Genomic DNA, 16,912 nt, shown 5'->3' with positions numbered 1-16,912 from the left:
TTTCTTTGTTTTTGGTCATTTCCTACCAATACTCGTAGGCATTGAATAATTTTATTTTTAGATTAGTTATAAAAAAATATGAGATTAATTTTAAAAAATCCAATATTTTACATACATATCTAAAACCAATATATCTAATCATCCGTACGGTTGGATCACAAGGAAAAAATATTATATGCATAACCCTAAACAAGCCATATATTCTGAGTATAAAACCTAAGTCAAACTTCGAACATTTTCGCTGCTTCATTTTCTAAAGGATTTTATTGATTATAAATATTTTCTTTTCTAATTTTTTCCTAGTTTCCTTTCGCTATAAAATGACTTTCCACTTTTAAAGTTATATTTTATCAAAAAATTTCGATATTTATTGTTTTTTCGTAATAATTATAATTTATCTAAATATAAGAGAAACGCGAGAATGTACTAAAATCAATACATATTTAGGTCTTTAGAGTTTGTTCAACAAAAATGTTACAAACGATCAACAAAAAATACGAAAATGCACATTTTTTTGGGTCATTTCCTACCAATACTCGTAGGCATTGAACATTTTATTTTATAGATTAGTTATAAAAACATATGTGATTAAATGTTAAAAAAAAATTCCAATATTTTACATATATATCTAAAATTAATATGTCTAATAATTCGTATGATTGGATCACTGGGTAAAAATTTTTAAATGTATAACACTAAACAAGCCATAAATTCTGAATATAAAACCTAACTCAAACTTCGAACACTTTCGCCGCTTCATTTTCTAAACGATTTTATTGATTATATTTCCACTCTTCAAGTTATATTTTCTCAAAATATTTCGATATTTATTATGAACCGTGTTTATGGAAGACCGAAAGTAAAATAAAGAAAAATTAATCATTTCTTTCTCAACATATCTCTCCGCAATTGAACCTTCCACCCGTGCTCTATTTCCAACCTTATCTATCATATGCTTCAACAATTGCTCAAAAGGGTACATTTAACGATAGTAAATCGGTCCTCCGAGTCTACATTCTTCAATTAAGTATACAAGCAAGTGTTCCAAAATGTCAAACAAAGCCAATGGAAAGACAGTTTCGAGCACAAATATTGTCCTCACCACACATTTTTTAAGATATCCAAATCTTCAGGTAGTAAAAAAACCAGCAAATATCAAAAAAATATTTGAGAGGGCGGTGAAAGCTTCCAAATTATAAGATGGCAAAAGGTTAAGAAAAGCAATAGGAATTAAATTTTGCATGAAAATATGAAAATCATGCGATTAAAAAATGGTAATTCTTAAAATATCCCATTTGATACAATGGTATTTATTCTAGACGCATCCATCGGGAAGTTTAAGTTTAGTGATCCAATTACACGAAACTCAAAGTTGAGTTCTAGTATTATAATATGGTGCTTTAGGAATTTTCCCATTTTCATCAATCCACAAATCATGTCATACCCCTAAATGTTTGCAATCCGCCCTTGATTTATTTTTATCTTTCGTCTTGACTCGATCATTTACAATTGTGTAAAATAAATTCTAAAACACATTATTCTCAGTAAGCATCACATCAATACATTGTCGTAGGTAATGAGATGCCCAATACGGTAGTTCCCAAAATACTGAAACGTGGGTCCAATAATGATCTACCCCATAGCCCCTAGGCTTGAATTTGCGAAAAGTATTTCCGGGTGGAGCGAAATCTATTTGTAATAAATAATCAAGTAAAGTCTCACCTTTAGTATGATCATCAAATACCTCAAGCTCCGTTGTAGCATATTTTTTATTCTTATTCCGCAAATGATCATTTTTATCCAAATTTTTTTGATATGTTCCATAAAATAACATTTAATATATGTAAAATTAAATCACATCAAAATTCACAGTATTTACATGAAAATCACATTCAATATTTTTTTTCCTTTAATACAACTAACATCGAATTGTAACATATTGAATTTTATTATTCACTATAATTAATTTTATATTGTAAATATTAGATCCATAAACATAAAATCATTTTATCATTGGTCATACAATGTAAAATTAAATAAGACTAAGTTTTAGTATTAGTTGGAATTCAATTATTATTATCTAATAATTTCTTATTTAAGAAACTTTATATAATTTATATTTATTTATATAAGTTATTTGTTCAAACAAGAATATCAAGATAAATATATATTTGAAATATTGAGAAATTGAATTTTGCTATATCATAAACGAGCCGAGTTCGAGTGGAACAGGTTGGCTGTAGAATATATAACGTCTTAATAGAAGTTATTTTTTTGTGCCCAACAATAAATAAAAGAAGTATAGAAAATGAGATATGTATTGTGTTTAAAGATATCTTATTTTTTAAGGTCTTTTATTGATATTTTTTTTGGATTATCCGGACCGGGAATTAGTAGTGTCATAAACATGAACGGTCTTTTCATACACATAGAAGTAGGTAGATTATAGACGACCATTACAACCGGCCACAATGTATATATATTAATTGCGGAATTTCTGAATGGATTGAAACCATCACTCGATAATCCAAGTCGACCATTACGAAACTCCTTAGCAAAATATGGGTATCGTTTATCAAAACTTTTCCATTCATCTCCATCTGAGGGGTGAGTTAGTTCTCCCTCTATCACTTCTCTATAATTATGTCAAGTCATATGTTTAGCCGTATGCTCTGACATGTATAACCGTTGTAAACGAGGAATAAGCGAAAAATGTCTTAAGACCTTCTTCGGTATTTTTCTCCCATTTATCCCCAAGACATCTTTGTTAGATCCTCTTCACAAATGTCACAACCAACTTTTTTTCGTTGTTATTATAAAACATACAATTATTCTCGCACACATCAATTTTTTCATATCCCAATTTCAAAATTTTCACCATTTTTTCATTGCATAATAAGAAACCGAAAGCTTATGACCTTGTGGCAACGCATCACAAATAATATCAAAAAATAAATTAAAAGATTTCTCATTACAACGAGATACGTTTTTGAAATGCAATAATCTCGTAGTAAAAGAGAGTTTTTTTTGTAATTATTGTTACTGGGATAAATATGAGCTCCCGACTCATTGCCATCGATGTAGAATTGAGAAGCATAAAAATTTAGAGATTCTTCGGCATCATTCGAACAACTACTACCCCTCGTATCATTGAAACTATAAAAATCTTGCCCGACACTATTTCGTAACAAACCATTCATATCCGCTGGTGGTTTCACAATTGGTGATGTATTTAATTTTACGACGTGGTTATCGTCGAGTCTCCGTTATTGATTTTTTCTTATTATGTAATGTCCATATCGTATAGGATTCAAAAATCTTGAACCATACAAGTGAAACTTTAAGGTATTTAAATTTTCCCACCTAATATTTTTACAATTCTTACAAGGAAAAAATGCCTTCTCATTTGTCAAACCAAACCTTCTTGCTGAATCTAAAAATTCTTCTACATCACTTTTACACTCTTCAATTAATGGAATGCGATCATTTTTCATATAGCGAAACATCCAATCACGATTTACATTTGACATCTACAATATCAACAAACTACATTTCAATTTCGCTTCACCATAAATTCTCTATAAATCATACAAAATGTATAAATCAACATATGTCATATATATGCATAAATTCATCAATATTATTTGCTCAAAGTAGATACAAAACATATACACACACACAAATCATAAACAAAGTTCACTTTAACTACAATGAAATTAAATAACTTACAATGAGATTAAATGATGAGATTGATGAAAGATCTTCTTCTTTTTCTTCTTCATTATCTTTGTTTTTTCTTAAATTTTTATATTATCTTCCTCTTCCTTATTTTTAACACCACACAATACAAAAGCAAAAAGGTGGTGGGTTCATTTTTAAATCTGGACATTTTTCCTACCAAAATTAGTACGAAAAACCTTTGAGCTAGAAAACCTCATTTACTACCAATATTGGTAGGAAAAAACCCTGAATTATTAAAAATCTTCCAACGTCAAAAAATAAATATTTATATTGGATAAAATTTGGACATGGATGGGGTGGGGTCATATCCCTATCGAAATTTGATAATTTCCTACCAATATCGGTAGGTTTTAATTTCTTACCAAATCTTGTAGGAAATATCTCTAAAATGATTAATTTAAAAATAAAGTTTAATTGATTTAAAAAGGTGAGAGCTGATGACATGGATGGTGGGGTCTTTTTGGTATCATTTTTCGATCAAAATCTACCAATATTGGTAGAAACTGATGCTCGTACCAATATTGGTAGGTTTTCGTGCTTGCGTGCACAAGATTTGGGCCCCACCAGGAGCCATTCCTACCAGATTTGGACCTGGTAGGAAATAATGGAGCAATTCTTTCCTTGGTAGGAAAAACCCCTTGAAAACTGAACCGAGTGAGTAAAACTTGTCACTAAAATTATGTAAACTCCCCAGAAATCTATAAAATTCAATTTAAAGCTAAATTAAGTATTTTGTATGAACAAGAAAATAATTTTTGTCTAGATTTCATCGATGTAAACTTCAAATTATCCTTTTTTCGGTAGCTAAAAAAAGAAGATATATCATTCAATAAAAATACTTCTTAATATTTTAATATTTTACTAAAATTAATAATATTTTAATATAATACATTTAGATCTTCTTAATTGGTATTGAAATATTTTTTTCTTAATAATGAATTAGGTCAATAAGTAACTTTTTACTCCCTCTTATTTTAAACTTAATGGCACACACACAAAATTTAATAATTTCACATTCATTTTAAGGAAAATTAACAATAAAATAGTATATGATGAGAACCTAGAGTAAATATATGGTTTCATAATTCTCTATTATGGACTTCGATAAAATAATATATATTAGAACTATTGAGATGACTTTCAAGAATACATACATGATCAAAAACATTGACAACTTAGTGTCTAGAATAATATAAATTAAAAAGACCACCAATACAGCTTAAATACAGTAACTTTGTAAGGGTGTACACTATATTGTGCCAAAAATGCTCTCAACATAGGATTCATGTTTATTTGATTGGTTTGTAGGGAATAAGTTTGTCCAACATTAGTTGATTTAGTCGTATGTTTGTTTGTGAAGAGTTTGTAGGACTAGTTGAATAAACTTAGTGTTGGAGTATTTGTTGGAGTTTAGTTGGTAACAGGTTCCTATTTTGTAGCAAACTCTGTTTTGGCAAGTCTTTATATCTGGTATTGCTGCATTGAATGAAAACATGTCGTTGGGCAATTGTTCTCCGTGTGTTTTTCTCTGAGTTATTTGTTAAACAGCTATATTAATATATATATATATATATATATATATATATATTTGATTAACGTTTAGCAGACTCAAGAATTTGGAGTATCAGGCGTACTGTGAGTTACCTGTGGAAAGTAGCGACTATGGATGTGAACAAGATGAAATTAAGGTGGATCGATGAGACTCTGTTATCCCGTGTTGACAAAGACTAATTACACCATATGGGCACTTAAGATGAAGGTCATCATGCAAGCTTACTCAGTTTGACGTGAGGCAATAGAGCCGAGTGATCCAAAGGTGTCATGTGATGATAGGGTGAACAAAATTGCATTGGCAATAATCTACCATGCGATACCGCAAGAGATTTTGTTGACTCTTGCAGATAAGAAGAAGACTCAGGATGCGTGGCAGGCCATCAAAACACTTTGTCAAGGAGTTGATAAAGTTTAAAATGCAAAAATGGAGAATCACGCACTAAGGGAGGTATATTTTATTCCTAACCTTCACAATAATATCATTAGTTTGGGCCAAATGTCCGAAGAGGGAAACAAAGTAACACTACATGGAGAATTTTTATGGGTACATGATATTAACGGTACGTAGTCTGCTAATGAAAGTGAAACGGACCTCGAATAGACTATACAAGATTATAATTGATAATTATGTGAATAAGTGTTTACTAATAAGTGCAGAGGAGTGCGCATGGTTGTGGCATACGAGATTGGGATACATGAATTTTCAGGCCCTCTCTCTCTTATCTCAAAGCGAAATGGTCGTTGGATTACCAAAGATACCAAAGCCAAAGTCTGTTTGTGGCGGTTGCCTGATGTCAAAGCAAGCACGTAAATCGTTCCCGTATAAGTTAAACTTTGTGGCGAAGAAATGTCTAGAGCTAATTCACGGGGACATCTGTTGTCCCATAACTCCAATAACAATGGGGAAATCACTATTTTTACTTCTGGTGGATGACTACTCGCGTGTAATGTGGGTTTATCTGCTCAAAAGCAAGGACGAGGCTCTGAAGGCTTTTCATAAATTCAAAGTATTGGTTGAGAATGGGAGAGACATGAAAATTAAGGTGCTGAGGAAGGATTGGGGAGGCGAATTCTGCTCAACCTCCTTCGAAGAATTCTGTGATAGTGTTGGTATTGAGAGACACTACACGACTCCTTATTCGACTCAACAAAATAGAGTCGTTGAAAGGCGGAATATGACTATAGTAGCGATGGTACAAAGCTTGTTAAATAGAGAAGTTTGCCACTGGTTTTCTGGGGAGAGGCCGTGCGACATGCCATCTATATCTTGAATCGTGTACCTACTCGCGCACTCACATGTGTGACGCCTTATGAGGCATGGTCGGGGAAAAAGCCACAGGTAGACCATATAAAGGTATTTGGATGCAAAGCATACATGAAAATTCCAAATGTGTATGTATGGAAGCTAGATGACAGGACCAAGCCGGTTGTCTACCTTGGCAAAGAACCAGGGACTAAGGCAAATCGAGTCTATGACCTAATTCTGAAGAAAGTGCATCTAAGTAGAGACCTTGTATTCGAGGAACCAGAAAGGTTGGAACTGGGATGTTACTGAGGAGAAAGAACAGGACAACACAGGTTCTTTCATCCAAATAAATGATAAATATATAGAAAATAGGATGGAGGAGCACGAGTTTGAAACAACTGCAGAGACAAGTCTTGAAACATCTGAGAATAGTGGAATTTCTGCAACCGGAGAAATATCGCAGTCCGAAGAATACAGTGGGTATAGTTCGGAAACTTCAGAGCTTAGAAATTTTAGATTGTTGAGTGATATCTACAACGGGACTGAAGAAATAGAAATTGCAGATGAGATGTTGATGCTCAGTGGCGATGAGCCCCTTTCATACAGTCATGCTGAAAATGAGAGAGAGTGGAGAGATGCAATGAAACATGAAATCGATGCGATAGAGAAGAATGAGACCTGGAAGCTCACTGATTTGCCTAAAGGTCAGAAAGCAATTGGGCTTAAGTGGGTCTATAAGTTGAAGAAGGATACAAATGGGGAAACAATAAAATACAAAGCTCGCCTTGTGGCGAAAGGGTATGTACCGAAATAGGGAGTGGATTTTAACGAAGTGTTCGCTCTGGTTACCAGGCTAGAAACAGTGAGGTTGACGATTGCTTTGGGAGCCAAAAATGGATGGGAAGTACACCACCTCGATGTAAAATCAACCTTTCTTAACGGTGACTTACAAGAAGTGTACGTACTACAACCAGAAGGGTTTGTGAAAGAGGGAGAGGAATGTAAGGTGTATAGGCTGTTGAAGGTGCTTTATGGACTCCGTCAGGCACCACGAGCTTGGAACGCTCGACTGAACGAATACCTTACGAAACTCGGGTTTGTTAAATGCCCATATAAGCATGTCGTGTATTATCGTCATGCAGGGAATGAATCACTGCTAGTTGGTGGGTATGTGGACGACCTGTTAATAACAGGTACTAGTGTCACCAATATCCAAAAGTTTAAAAAATAAATGGCTGCAGAATTTGACATGAGTGATTTAGAAAAACTGTCATACTATCTTGGGATCGAAGTTGAACAGGGTAAAGGTTATATAGAGCTGTAGCAATCTGCGTACGCGAAGAAGATTTTAGAAAAAGCAGGGTTAAGTGAATGTAAACCAGTAAAGTATCCCATGAAATCGAAGCTTCAGTTGTGTAAAGACGAGCATGGAAAGTCTGTGAATTCAACTGATTTCAAGAGTCTTGTTGGAGGACTGAGATACCTTGTTCACACACGCCCTGATATAGCATATGCTAGCTGTTGGAGTAGTGAGCATATATATGGAAAGACCTGCCACAATGCACCTGAATGCAGTCAAGAGAATACTTCGGTATGTACGCGGACAGTCGAGTTTGGTCTTGTTTATTTAAAGGGACAAGGATATTATTTATTGTCTGGTTTCCCTGATTCTGATCTGGCTGGTAACTTGGATGATAGGAAGAGTACAACAGGTGTGGCATTTTATTTAAATGATAGTTTGGTAACATGGATTTCCCAGAAGCAACGTTGGGTGGCCCTTTCCAGTTGTGAAGCTGAATTCATGGCGGTGACAGCGGCATCTTGTCAAGCAATCTGGCTAAGGAACGTGCTAAATCAGATAACTGATGGTGGAACAGATCCTGTTGTTTTGTATGTCAATAATAAATCCGCCATCGACTTGGCTAAGAATCCCGTCTTTCACGGACATAGTAAGCATATCCATATAAGATTCCACTTTATTCGTGAATGTGTGGAAGGAGGGGATATAATTATCAAATATGTAGGAACTGAGCAACAGAAGGCAGATGTGCTAACGAAGGCGATGTGTGCAGTCAAGTTCGAGCAAATGAGGAAGCTCCTGGGTGTGAAGAATCTGCAGAAAAACAATTTAGCTTAAGGGAGAGTTTGTTGGTTTTATTTTTAATCCAAACTTGTGTTTCTATCTTAAAATAAATTACATGTAGTGTTTTATTTTTATGTGTGACTTGGTCATATGCTGGAACTAGTTTTTAGGGAGTAAACGTTGCAGTAGAGGTTGTGGAGACAAATAAGGGAAGTTGCTGATTTTGAGGAACTAACCCAGCTAGGACTTTCAGATATATATGTATTTTGTATGCATCTGTTATCAGCTAATGTAATCGGCTCGGTTTTCTTTTCTACATTTTATAAAAACACCTTTCATTGATTAAGTAGTCTTAACAACCCTAGTGACACTACAGAGGTGATATTCTCTAGACGGTTGGTCATGAAAGACCCTAGAAAATTCAGGTACTCTTGACTTCATGTCTATATCAATATCAGAAAAAGGATGTTTTGCCTTGAGCTTTTTGACGAATAAATTGAAAGTAGGGCATAAGAAAGAATCAAAATATGGTAGGGTGGACCATAAGTTTTTCCACCTCTTAGAAAGTGTTCGTGTGCGGACAGCATCGATCTGCTATGCTGTGCACGGAGAGATATAACAAAATAATCTGGATGATACAATCGGGGAGAATTGAAAAGTTATCTTGTGCATCAGCTGGAGCCGCCTGAACAAGGTTTAATCCTCTCATTTTGACTAGGAACTTTCAAATTCAAATCTCAATAAAATTCTATTCAAATATTGTGGTGTTTTTTATGTGAAAACAAAGTTAGCCCACTTGCTTTTATAGAGGTAATGTCAAATTAATTGAAAATCTTTAAGGAAAGGAAAAAAATTAAATTAACATAGAATCATATCTCTCAGTTTAATACTAAAGCAAGTATTTTATTTGAAAAGGAAAGAAACTTTTGTGTGAATTTTATTAATATGGAATTGGAAATTTATCATTTCCGCAGTTGCTACAAAAAATATATTATTTAGTATTTTATTTCTTCACATATATGGTAAAACATATTGATCTGTATTTAAATATTTTTCAGAGTAATAAATAAGATTAATTATTTAAATTTTTACTCTGTCTAATTTTAAACCTTAAGAGAAGTGATAGATTGCACACTAAAAATCATATAATCTAGTATTCATTTTAAGAAAATTATTAACATTATTATATCAGAAAAAAGTTCTATGCATACCGAAATATATTATTTTGTGAAATATGTTTTACGAATAACAATAATTCACTAAAAATGTTGAAGATCATTTATGTTTAATAAGTATAACGAGTATGTTCTGCAATTTGATCAAATGTTCTCCAAACTACATATGTTTCGTAGAATAAAATATTTTGTAATGTTCCACATCCATTACATGTACGATATCCAAAATTTTGAATAAAATAATGATCATTATAGAACATAATGCACAAAATAATAAATTTTACATGATGTTATCCAACAACTTCTTAACCCACTTCTTACCATTGTTAATAAAAAAATTCAACAAATAATTCCTTGTTCATTTTTAATTTATGAATGGAATTTATATTTTATGTTTAATTTGTGATTTTTCAAATTCCAGTATTCCTTTTTTAATCAGTATTATTTCTAGACGAGTGACATAAGCGAAAATTTTTCCAAAATCTATTTTGTTTTCTTGCACATATTATTTTGCCATAATTCTTGCTTTATATTTAATAAATTCACCTTTTGTGTATTTCTTAATTTAAACACCCACTATAGGTTAATGGCCTTATGTCTATATTAATCTACACGTCTTAATTTTTTTAAGGCCTTCATCTGTGGCATGTCTCCATTCTTTGTCCTTGACCGCATAACTGAATTTGTTGGTTCATGGATGTCCATCAACATTAGCTCATCTACCAATTCTATTTTCTCTATTTCATATATACAGTACTTCACTTAGCAGTGTTCAGAATTGTCATATTTAAAGGTTGTTGGAGTTTACTGTGAAGGCATTGGAGCTCATGAAAATTCACTATCTATACATGCACTCTCATTACTCGAAGTATCATATATTTCCCCTATTTCAGACCCGTGCCTCTTCTTTAAGGAACTGCTTTAGTCACTCTTGCCTCTCTCTGCTATAGTGTTCTCTCTTCTTCTTCCTGCCATAATGGATAAACAGAACATCTCTACTTACATGTACCATAAATATATCTGGTGAATATGTTCACTCTTCTTCTTACTGCCTCAATGGCCAAACTTTCTTTTCTTCAAAGATAACATCTTTTCAAGGTCGTATAGACTATACGTCTTTTAAATTCACTTCCAAGATTAATCAGTGCTTAACTTCGAGCTTCAAATTTTTTTGTATGGACACCAGGAACATTCATGCATGCCACACAATCAAAGACTCGAATATGTTCAATATCCGGCCTTTTATCAGACCAGAGCCTTATAAGGAGTTTTTTCAATCATAGTACAAGTGGGTAGTCTGTTTAGTATGTTTACGGAGTGGCAAATGACTTATCCCCACAAAAAAGAGGGTAACTGCATCTTCTTTAAGGAACTGCTTTAGTCACTCTTGCCTCTCTCTGCTATAGTAATATCATATATTATAAATATGTCAAGTTAAGATGTTCTCTCTTCTTCTTCCTGCCATAATGGATAAACAGAACATCTCTACTTACATGTACCGTATTGTTCCCAGGGTGTATAAACGATACTCCTTTGTACCAAGTTCAGTTCCAAGATTAATCACTACTTAACTTAGATCTTTATGTTTTTTTTTGTATGAACACTAGGAACATTCATGCATGCCACACAATCGATGACTCGAATATGTTCAATAGCGGGCCTTTTATCAGACTAGAGCCTCATAAGGAGTTTTTTTAATCAAAGCACAAGTGGGTAGTCTGTTTAGTATGTTTACAGAGTTGCGAACCTGCTTATCCCCGCAAAAAAAAGGGTAACTGCATCTCCGTTATGGAACTGTTTCAGTCACTCTTGCCTCTGCTATAATAATATCATATATTCTAAATACAGTAAAACCTCTATAAATTAATATAGTTGGGACCGGAGAATTCTATTAATTTAGAAAGGTATTAATTAATCGATAAATTAATAATTATTAATTTATAGAGAATTTTCGGTAGCAAACAAAATTAACTTTTGATTAAATTTTTATTCACATAAATTTAAATAAAATGAATTGTACAATTTATATTTTATAATTAATTCAATTAATTCAATGTATATGAATTTAGAAAGTCCATGTAGTGTATAAGTTAAATTCATTGTATTTTACATAGAAAATATTCAATGTATATTAGGAAAATTCAAAGTACATGAATTAATTTAATTCATTGTATTTTACATAGAAAGTATTCAATGTATGTGTAGTCATAAAATATATTATATATACTGTATATACTAGATTGGGGGAAAAATTATACAAACAAAACAATGGCTTCTCATCTAAAAGTGTCACAAAATCAACAATGACGGATGAAGCAAGAAAAGCATTATGTGAATATAAAAGAGAAAATTCATCATGCACTCAAAAAGATCTCCAGTTGTGGTTCGAGAATAAGTTTCATCTAAAAGTTAGTCAAGGTACAATATCAAATACACTGAAAAGGTGAGCAGATTATCTTGCAGCTAATTACTTGGAGAAAAGAAAAGATATTAAGCGACATAAACCAGCAAAATATCCAGATATGGAGAAGGTTCTCTATGAATGGTTTCTCCAGTACCAAGATCGTGTTAATATGACAGGAGAGCTAATTTTAGAGAAGGCAAAAGAGACCATGAAAATTTTATACCCTCAACAAGATCAGGAGCACACTTTTTCTCAAGGTTGGCTTGAGAAATTCAAGTTAAGACATGGTATTAAGTCATTTCGTCGCTTTGGAGAAAGTGGTTCTGTTGATGTACAGGACATGGAGAAGAAACTGGAGTCCATAAGGGAAAAAATAAACCAGTTCCCTATGAAAGATGTTTTTAACATGGACGAAACTGGTTTGTTTTACAGGTTACAAGCTGATCACTCTCTTGCTACGAAACAACTTGAAGGAAGAAAATAAGACAAAGAAAGGCTCACGGTTGTTATATGTTGCAATGAAGATGGCTCTGAAAAATTCCCTTTATGGATTATTGGAAAGTATGCAAAGCCACGGTGCTTCAAGAATGTTAACATGGGCAGCTTGAATTGTCATTATCGTGCAAACAAAAGAGCTTGGATGACTAGTGTACTTTTTGATGAATACATTTGTTGGTTTGATAGCCAAATGCAAGGCAGAAGAATTTTGTTTGTGGTAGATAACTGTCCAGCACATCCAAAAAATATTGAAGGACTACAAAATGTTGAGTTGTACTTCTTGCCACCTAACATGACATCAAAAATCCAACCTTGTGATGCAGGAATTATAAGAGCTTTCAAGATGCACTATCGCAGGAGATTTTATCGTGGGTTATTAGAAGGTTATGAGTTGGGACAATCTGATCCAGGAAAGATTAATGTTTTGGATGCTATCAATTATGCAGTCGCGACATGGACGACAAATGTAAAACAAGAGTCAATAGCAAGGTGCTTTCAACATTGCAAAATTCGTTCCATAGATGAAGTTTCGAGCAATTTAAATGAACATACAACTCCGGAAGAATACATTCATGAACTTGAGGTGATGATTAAGGATCTAGGTTATCGTAATAAAATGGATGTTAATAACTTCTTAGATTATCCGGGTGAAAATAAATCATGTTCCGAGGTCCAGAGTATAGAAGAGATTGCAAACACCATCCTTGAAAATAGTGTTGAAGATGATCTTGAAGACGATACAGCACCGTTGGAGCTGGTTACACGTAAAGCAGCACTCAAGGCATCAAAAATGCTTAATAACTTTTTGATGCAACATGAAAGCACCACACCCGAGCTTTTGGATGCAATAAGGAAGATTAGGGATGAGCTTCATGTTGATTTAAATTATATGAAAAAGCAAACTACAATTGAATCATATTTTACAAAGATGTAATAGCTATATTTTTATGAATATAAGGGAATTATTAATTTATAGTTTTATTGGGACCATATTTTTATACAGGGTTTTCAAAAAAATTATTATCTTATTATCTTATCGAAATTGATCATTTTTTGAACTGGCCCAAGTCGGGACCGGACAAAATTATTAATTTAGAGAGATTATTAATTAACCGAGTATTAATTTACAGAGGTTTTACTGTATGTCAGGTTAAGATTTTCTCTTTTCTTCGCGATGTTTCTTGTGATATTGGTCCAAAACTGTCACCATATACCAAACCAGCAAATGCTTCGCTTTATAGTTTTTCTGAGAAGGAAACAATTTCCTAGTTTTATTCGACATTAAGCAGCATGTACATATCTAATTAGGTTTAAACAATTTTTGGCAAACCATACGTCATAATTTATAAACGCCACCGAGATTGCTTGAAAATTAATGTGTCCAATGTATAAATGCCACAATCAAGATATTTCATCGATTTCAAGTGGAAGGCAAGTAGGCAAGCTACTTTTACTAAGAATTTTGTGCGACCTATTTTTGATGATTTCACCCTTATAAGTAGTTTTCCTCCCCGGACATAAACCCACAGAAAACTTCCATTCATCACAACTCTATCCCGTTTTATGACAATTGACGAAGACTTAATATGTTATTACAAAGGTTGGAAATATCATATAATTCTTGAAGAGTTGGTTCTTCCTTAGTTTTGCATTTAAACATTACAGTCCATTTACCTTTGATATCCCCAACTTTCTATTTTGTGAACGATATGATTTTATTATTTAATACGATATTATAACTTTCATTTCTAGAAAATTATTTAGTGTGATGTTGAATAAAATCACTGTATAACTTTTATTGTGTCCGAATTTACTGCTAATGGGTTCTTCGATCCCAAAGTCGGATTTGCACCTAAATTGGTGACCATCACCCTTGGCCAACCAATGATAAGGGAGTCTCCTATTGGTCCTTAATTTCAGTTCCAAATTTACATGTTACTTAAAATAAGGTAAAATTATGTATTAGTGTTTTGTATTAACCTCACGCATAACATTTTATGTAGTTTCTAGCTTTGTCATGCTCATATATATGCCTAGAGAAATAGCGACGAAACCCAACAAGACAATGATGAAAACGATTAAAATTAAGGTCGAGTTGGTATGATATAAATAATGTTGGAAACAAGTAACTACATGAAAATGACTCTGAAAATAATAACAAGGTTATGATATTGGAGTAGAATTTACGTCGGCCATGAGATAGTGATTTCCGATGTTAAGATTTCATAGACTGAAATGGAAATTAATATATCTTGAAATTTTATTTTTAATTCGCATATTTTCTATTCAACCAAATCCAATTTTAAAAATAAGTCACAGTCTCAAACACAAATCACATTTAAATTCACATTATTTACATGAGAATCACATTCAATATCTTTTTTCTTTAATACAATTAACATCAAATTATAAAATATTGAATTTTATTATTCACTATAATTAATTTTATATTGTCAATATTAGATCCATATACATAATATAATTTTATCATTGGACGTACAATGTAAAATTAAATAAGACTAAGTTTTAGTATTAGTTGGAATTCAATTATTATTAACTAATAATGTCTTATTTTAGAAATATTTTATAATTTATGTTTATTTATATACATTATTTGTTCAAACAAGAATATCAAGATAAATATATATATTTGAAATATTGAGAAATTGAACCTTGCTATATCATAAACGAGCCAAGTTGGAGTGGAACACATTGGCCGTATAATATATAAGATGCCAGGAGAAGTTTTTTTTGTGCCCAACAATAAATAAAAAATGTATAGGAAATGAGATATGTATAGTATTTAGAGATATCTTATTTTCAAGGTCTTTTATGATAAAAATTAAAAATAAGTTCCCCTACAATTTATTTTTTACATATATTTTTAATATTTTTCTTTTATTCTTCAAGTATATAAAAAAATGGGCTCTAAAAATTCGATTTTCTTGATGCCCCCATTTGTCAACATAAGTTTTTTTCCTGGTGGCTGGTTCTCACTACTACAGAAATGCTTTTCTATGTCAAATTTTACGTGTTGGTCCCCTATATTAGCCTAATGCGTCCGCTGTAAGACTAACCGACTAGCACTGACATTTATTCCGGATTTGTTATGTCCGTTGTCCATTTAATTGATGATATTAATGGTTTCTTAATGGTGTTAGGGTCGAGGAACGAACATTATAGTTTGGAGTTATTCGAGTGGGGATAGAGAACCGATGTTATTGGTTGTTTTAATGTGTGACTTGCTAAATATTGATATGGAAGGTTCTTCTTCTTCATTTTCAACCTACTTCCCACTTTTCCTCATACCAATTATGAATGTCTTTTGGTCCCTTGATAAACAATCTTCAAATAATATAAATGTGGTTTATAAATTATAATTTGTTTTAATATTGTGTTGATTGTACTTAAATACTCGGTTACTTAACAGACATTTACTTAAGAAATACATTTTCGTATTCCGGCTAAGGTTGGATAAATAAACAACTGAGATGAGTTGATCTCAAACAAGTACAACTCAAGTTTTGGTCAGGGAGCTGTTTACTTAAAACCCTATCTCTATTCTTTATTACTAGGAAGCTTATTTTGCACCGAGGCTTTTTACGGTGTAACTACTAGCTATTTGATATCACGACACATCCTTACTAGCATTGTTTTGCACCAAGCATGCAAAAGAAATTAAAATATCCAATAATAACTTTAGTATAAATTATTTTGAATTAAGGACTAATTACAATTAAAAATTATCTTCCGTCAAATTAAAATTAATTGACTTTCTTTAAATATAAATTGTTAGATGTCGAAAAAAATCAAATTCCAAGTGAAAAATTTTATTTTGTCATCACACAATTAAATAAGATGGACCTTTTCATTCACATATCTATTAAAATTATTAAAATTTATTACTGCACCACTTCATTTTATTTGAAAAATAGTTTTAATATTCAAAATTGCACATCGGGCATTACCCTTTTTAAAGACTAATTGAGCCCGTAAATTAAAAATAAAAACTTAAAAAGAGTATCATATTGTTGTGAAATTTGAATATTAAATTAATAATAAAAGTAAGTATATGAATAGAGGTTTACAAAGAAAGAGACCTGTACCTCTTACTCATATGCTTATCTCCAATCACATCTTTAAATATTATATTACTTCATTTTAAACTCCAACCATGCATTTCTCTATCTTTATTTATAAAGAAAAATACT

At 32.2% G+C, this 16,912-nt stretch overlaps 1 protein-coding gene and 1 pseudogene across 1 annotated transcript; both read left to right on the top strand.

The window, feature by feature from the left end:
* The first annotated feature begins 7,934 nt into the window (after positions 1–7,934).
* On the top strand, positions 7,935–8,678 carry LOC141690914 (secreted RxLR effector protein 161-like). Its single transcript, XM_074495671.1, has one exon. The coding sequence runs from the start codon at positions 7,935–7,937 to the stop codon at positions 8,676–8,678; it is 744 nt and encodes a 247-aa protein (XP_074351772.1).
* A 3,652-nt stretch (positions 8,679–12,330) lies between these two features.
* Positions 12,331–13,683, top strand: LOC141689309 (CENP-B homolog protein 2-like; annotated as a pseudogene).
* The last annotated feature ends 3,229 nt before the right edge of the window (positions 13,684–16,912 follow it).

This window comes from Apium graveolens, chromosome 10, assembly GCF_009905375.1.
Source record: "Apium graveolens cultivar Ventura chromosome 10, ASM990537v1, whole genome shotgun sequence".
Lineage (NCBI taxonomy): Eukaryota > Viridiplantae > Streptophyta > Magnoliopsida > Apiales > Apiaceae > Apium > Apium graveolens.
This window is presented reverse-complemented; position numbering and strand designations above follow the sequence as displayed.

Excerpts from the sequence above, each read along its gene's own strand:
- LOC141690914 (XM_074495671.1), top strand. The coding sequence starts at position 7,935 with ATGAAATCGAAGCTTCAGTTGTGTAAAGACGAGCATGGAAAGTCTGTG.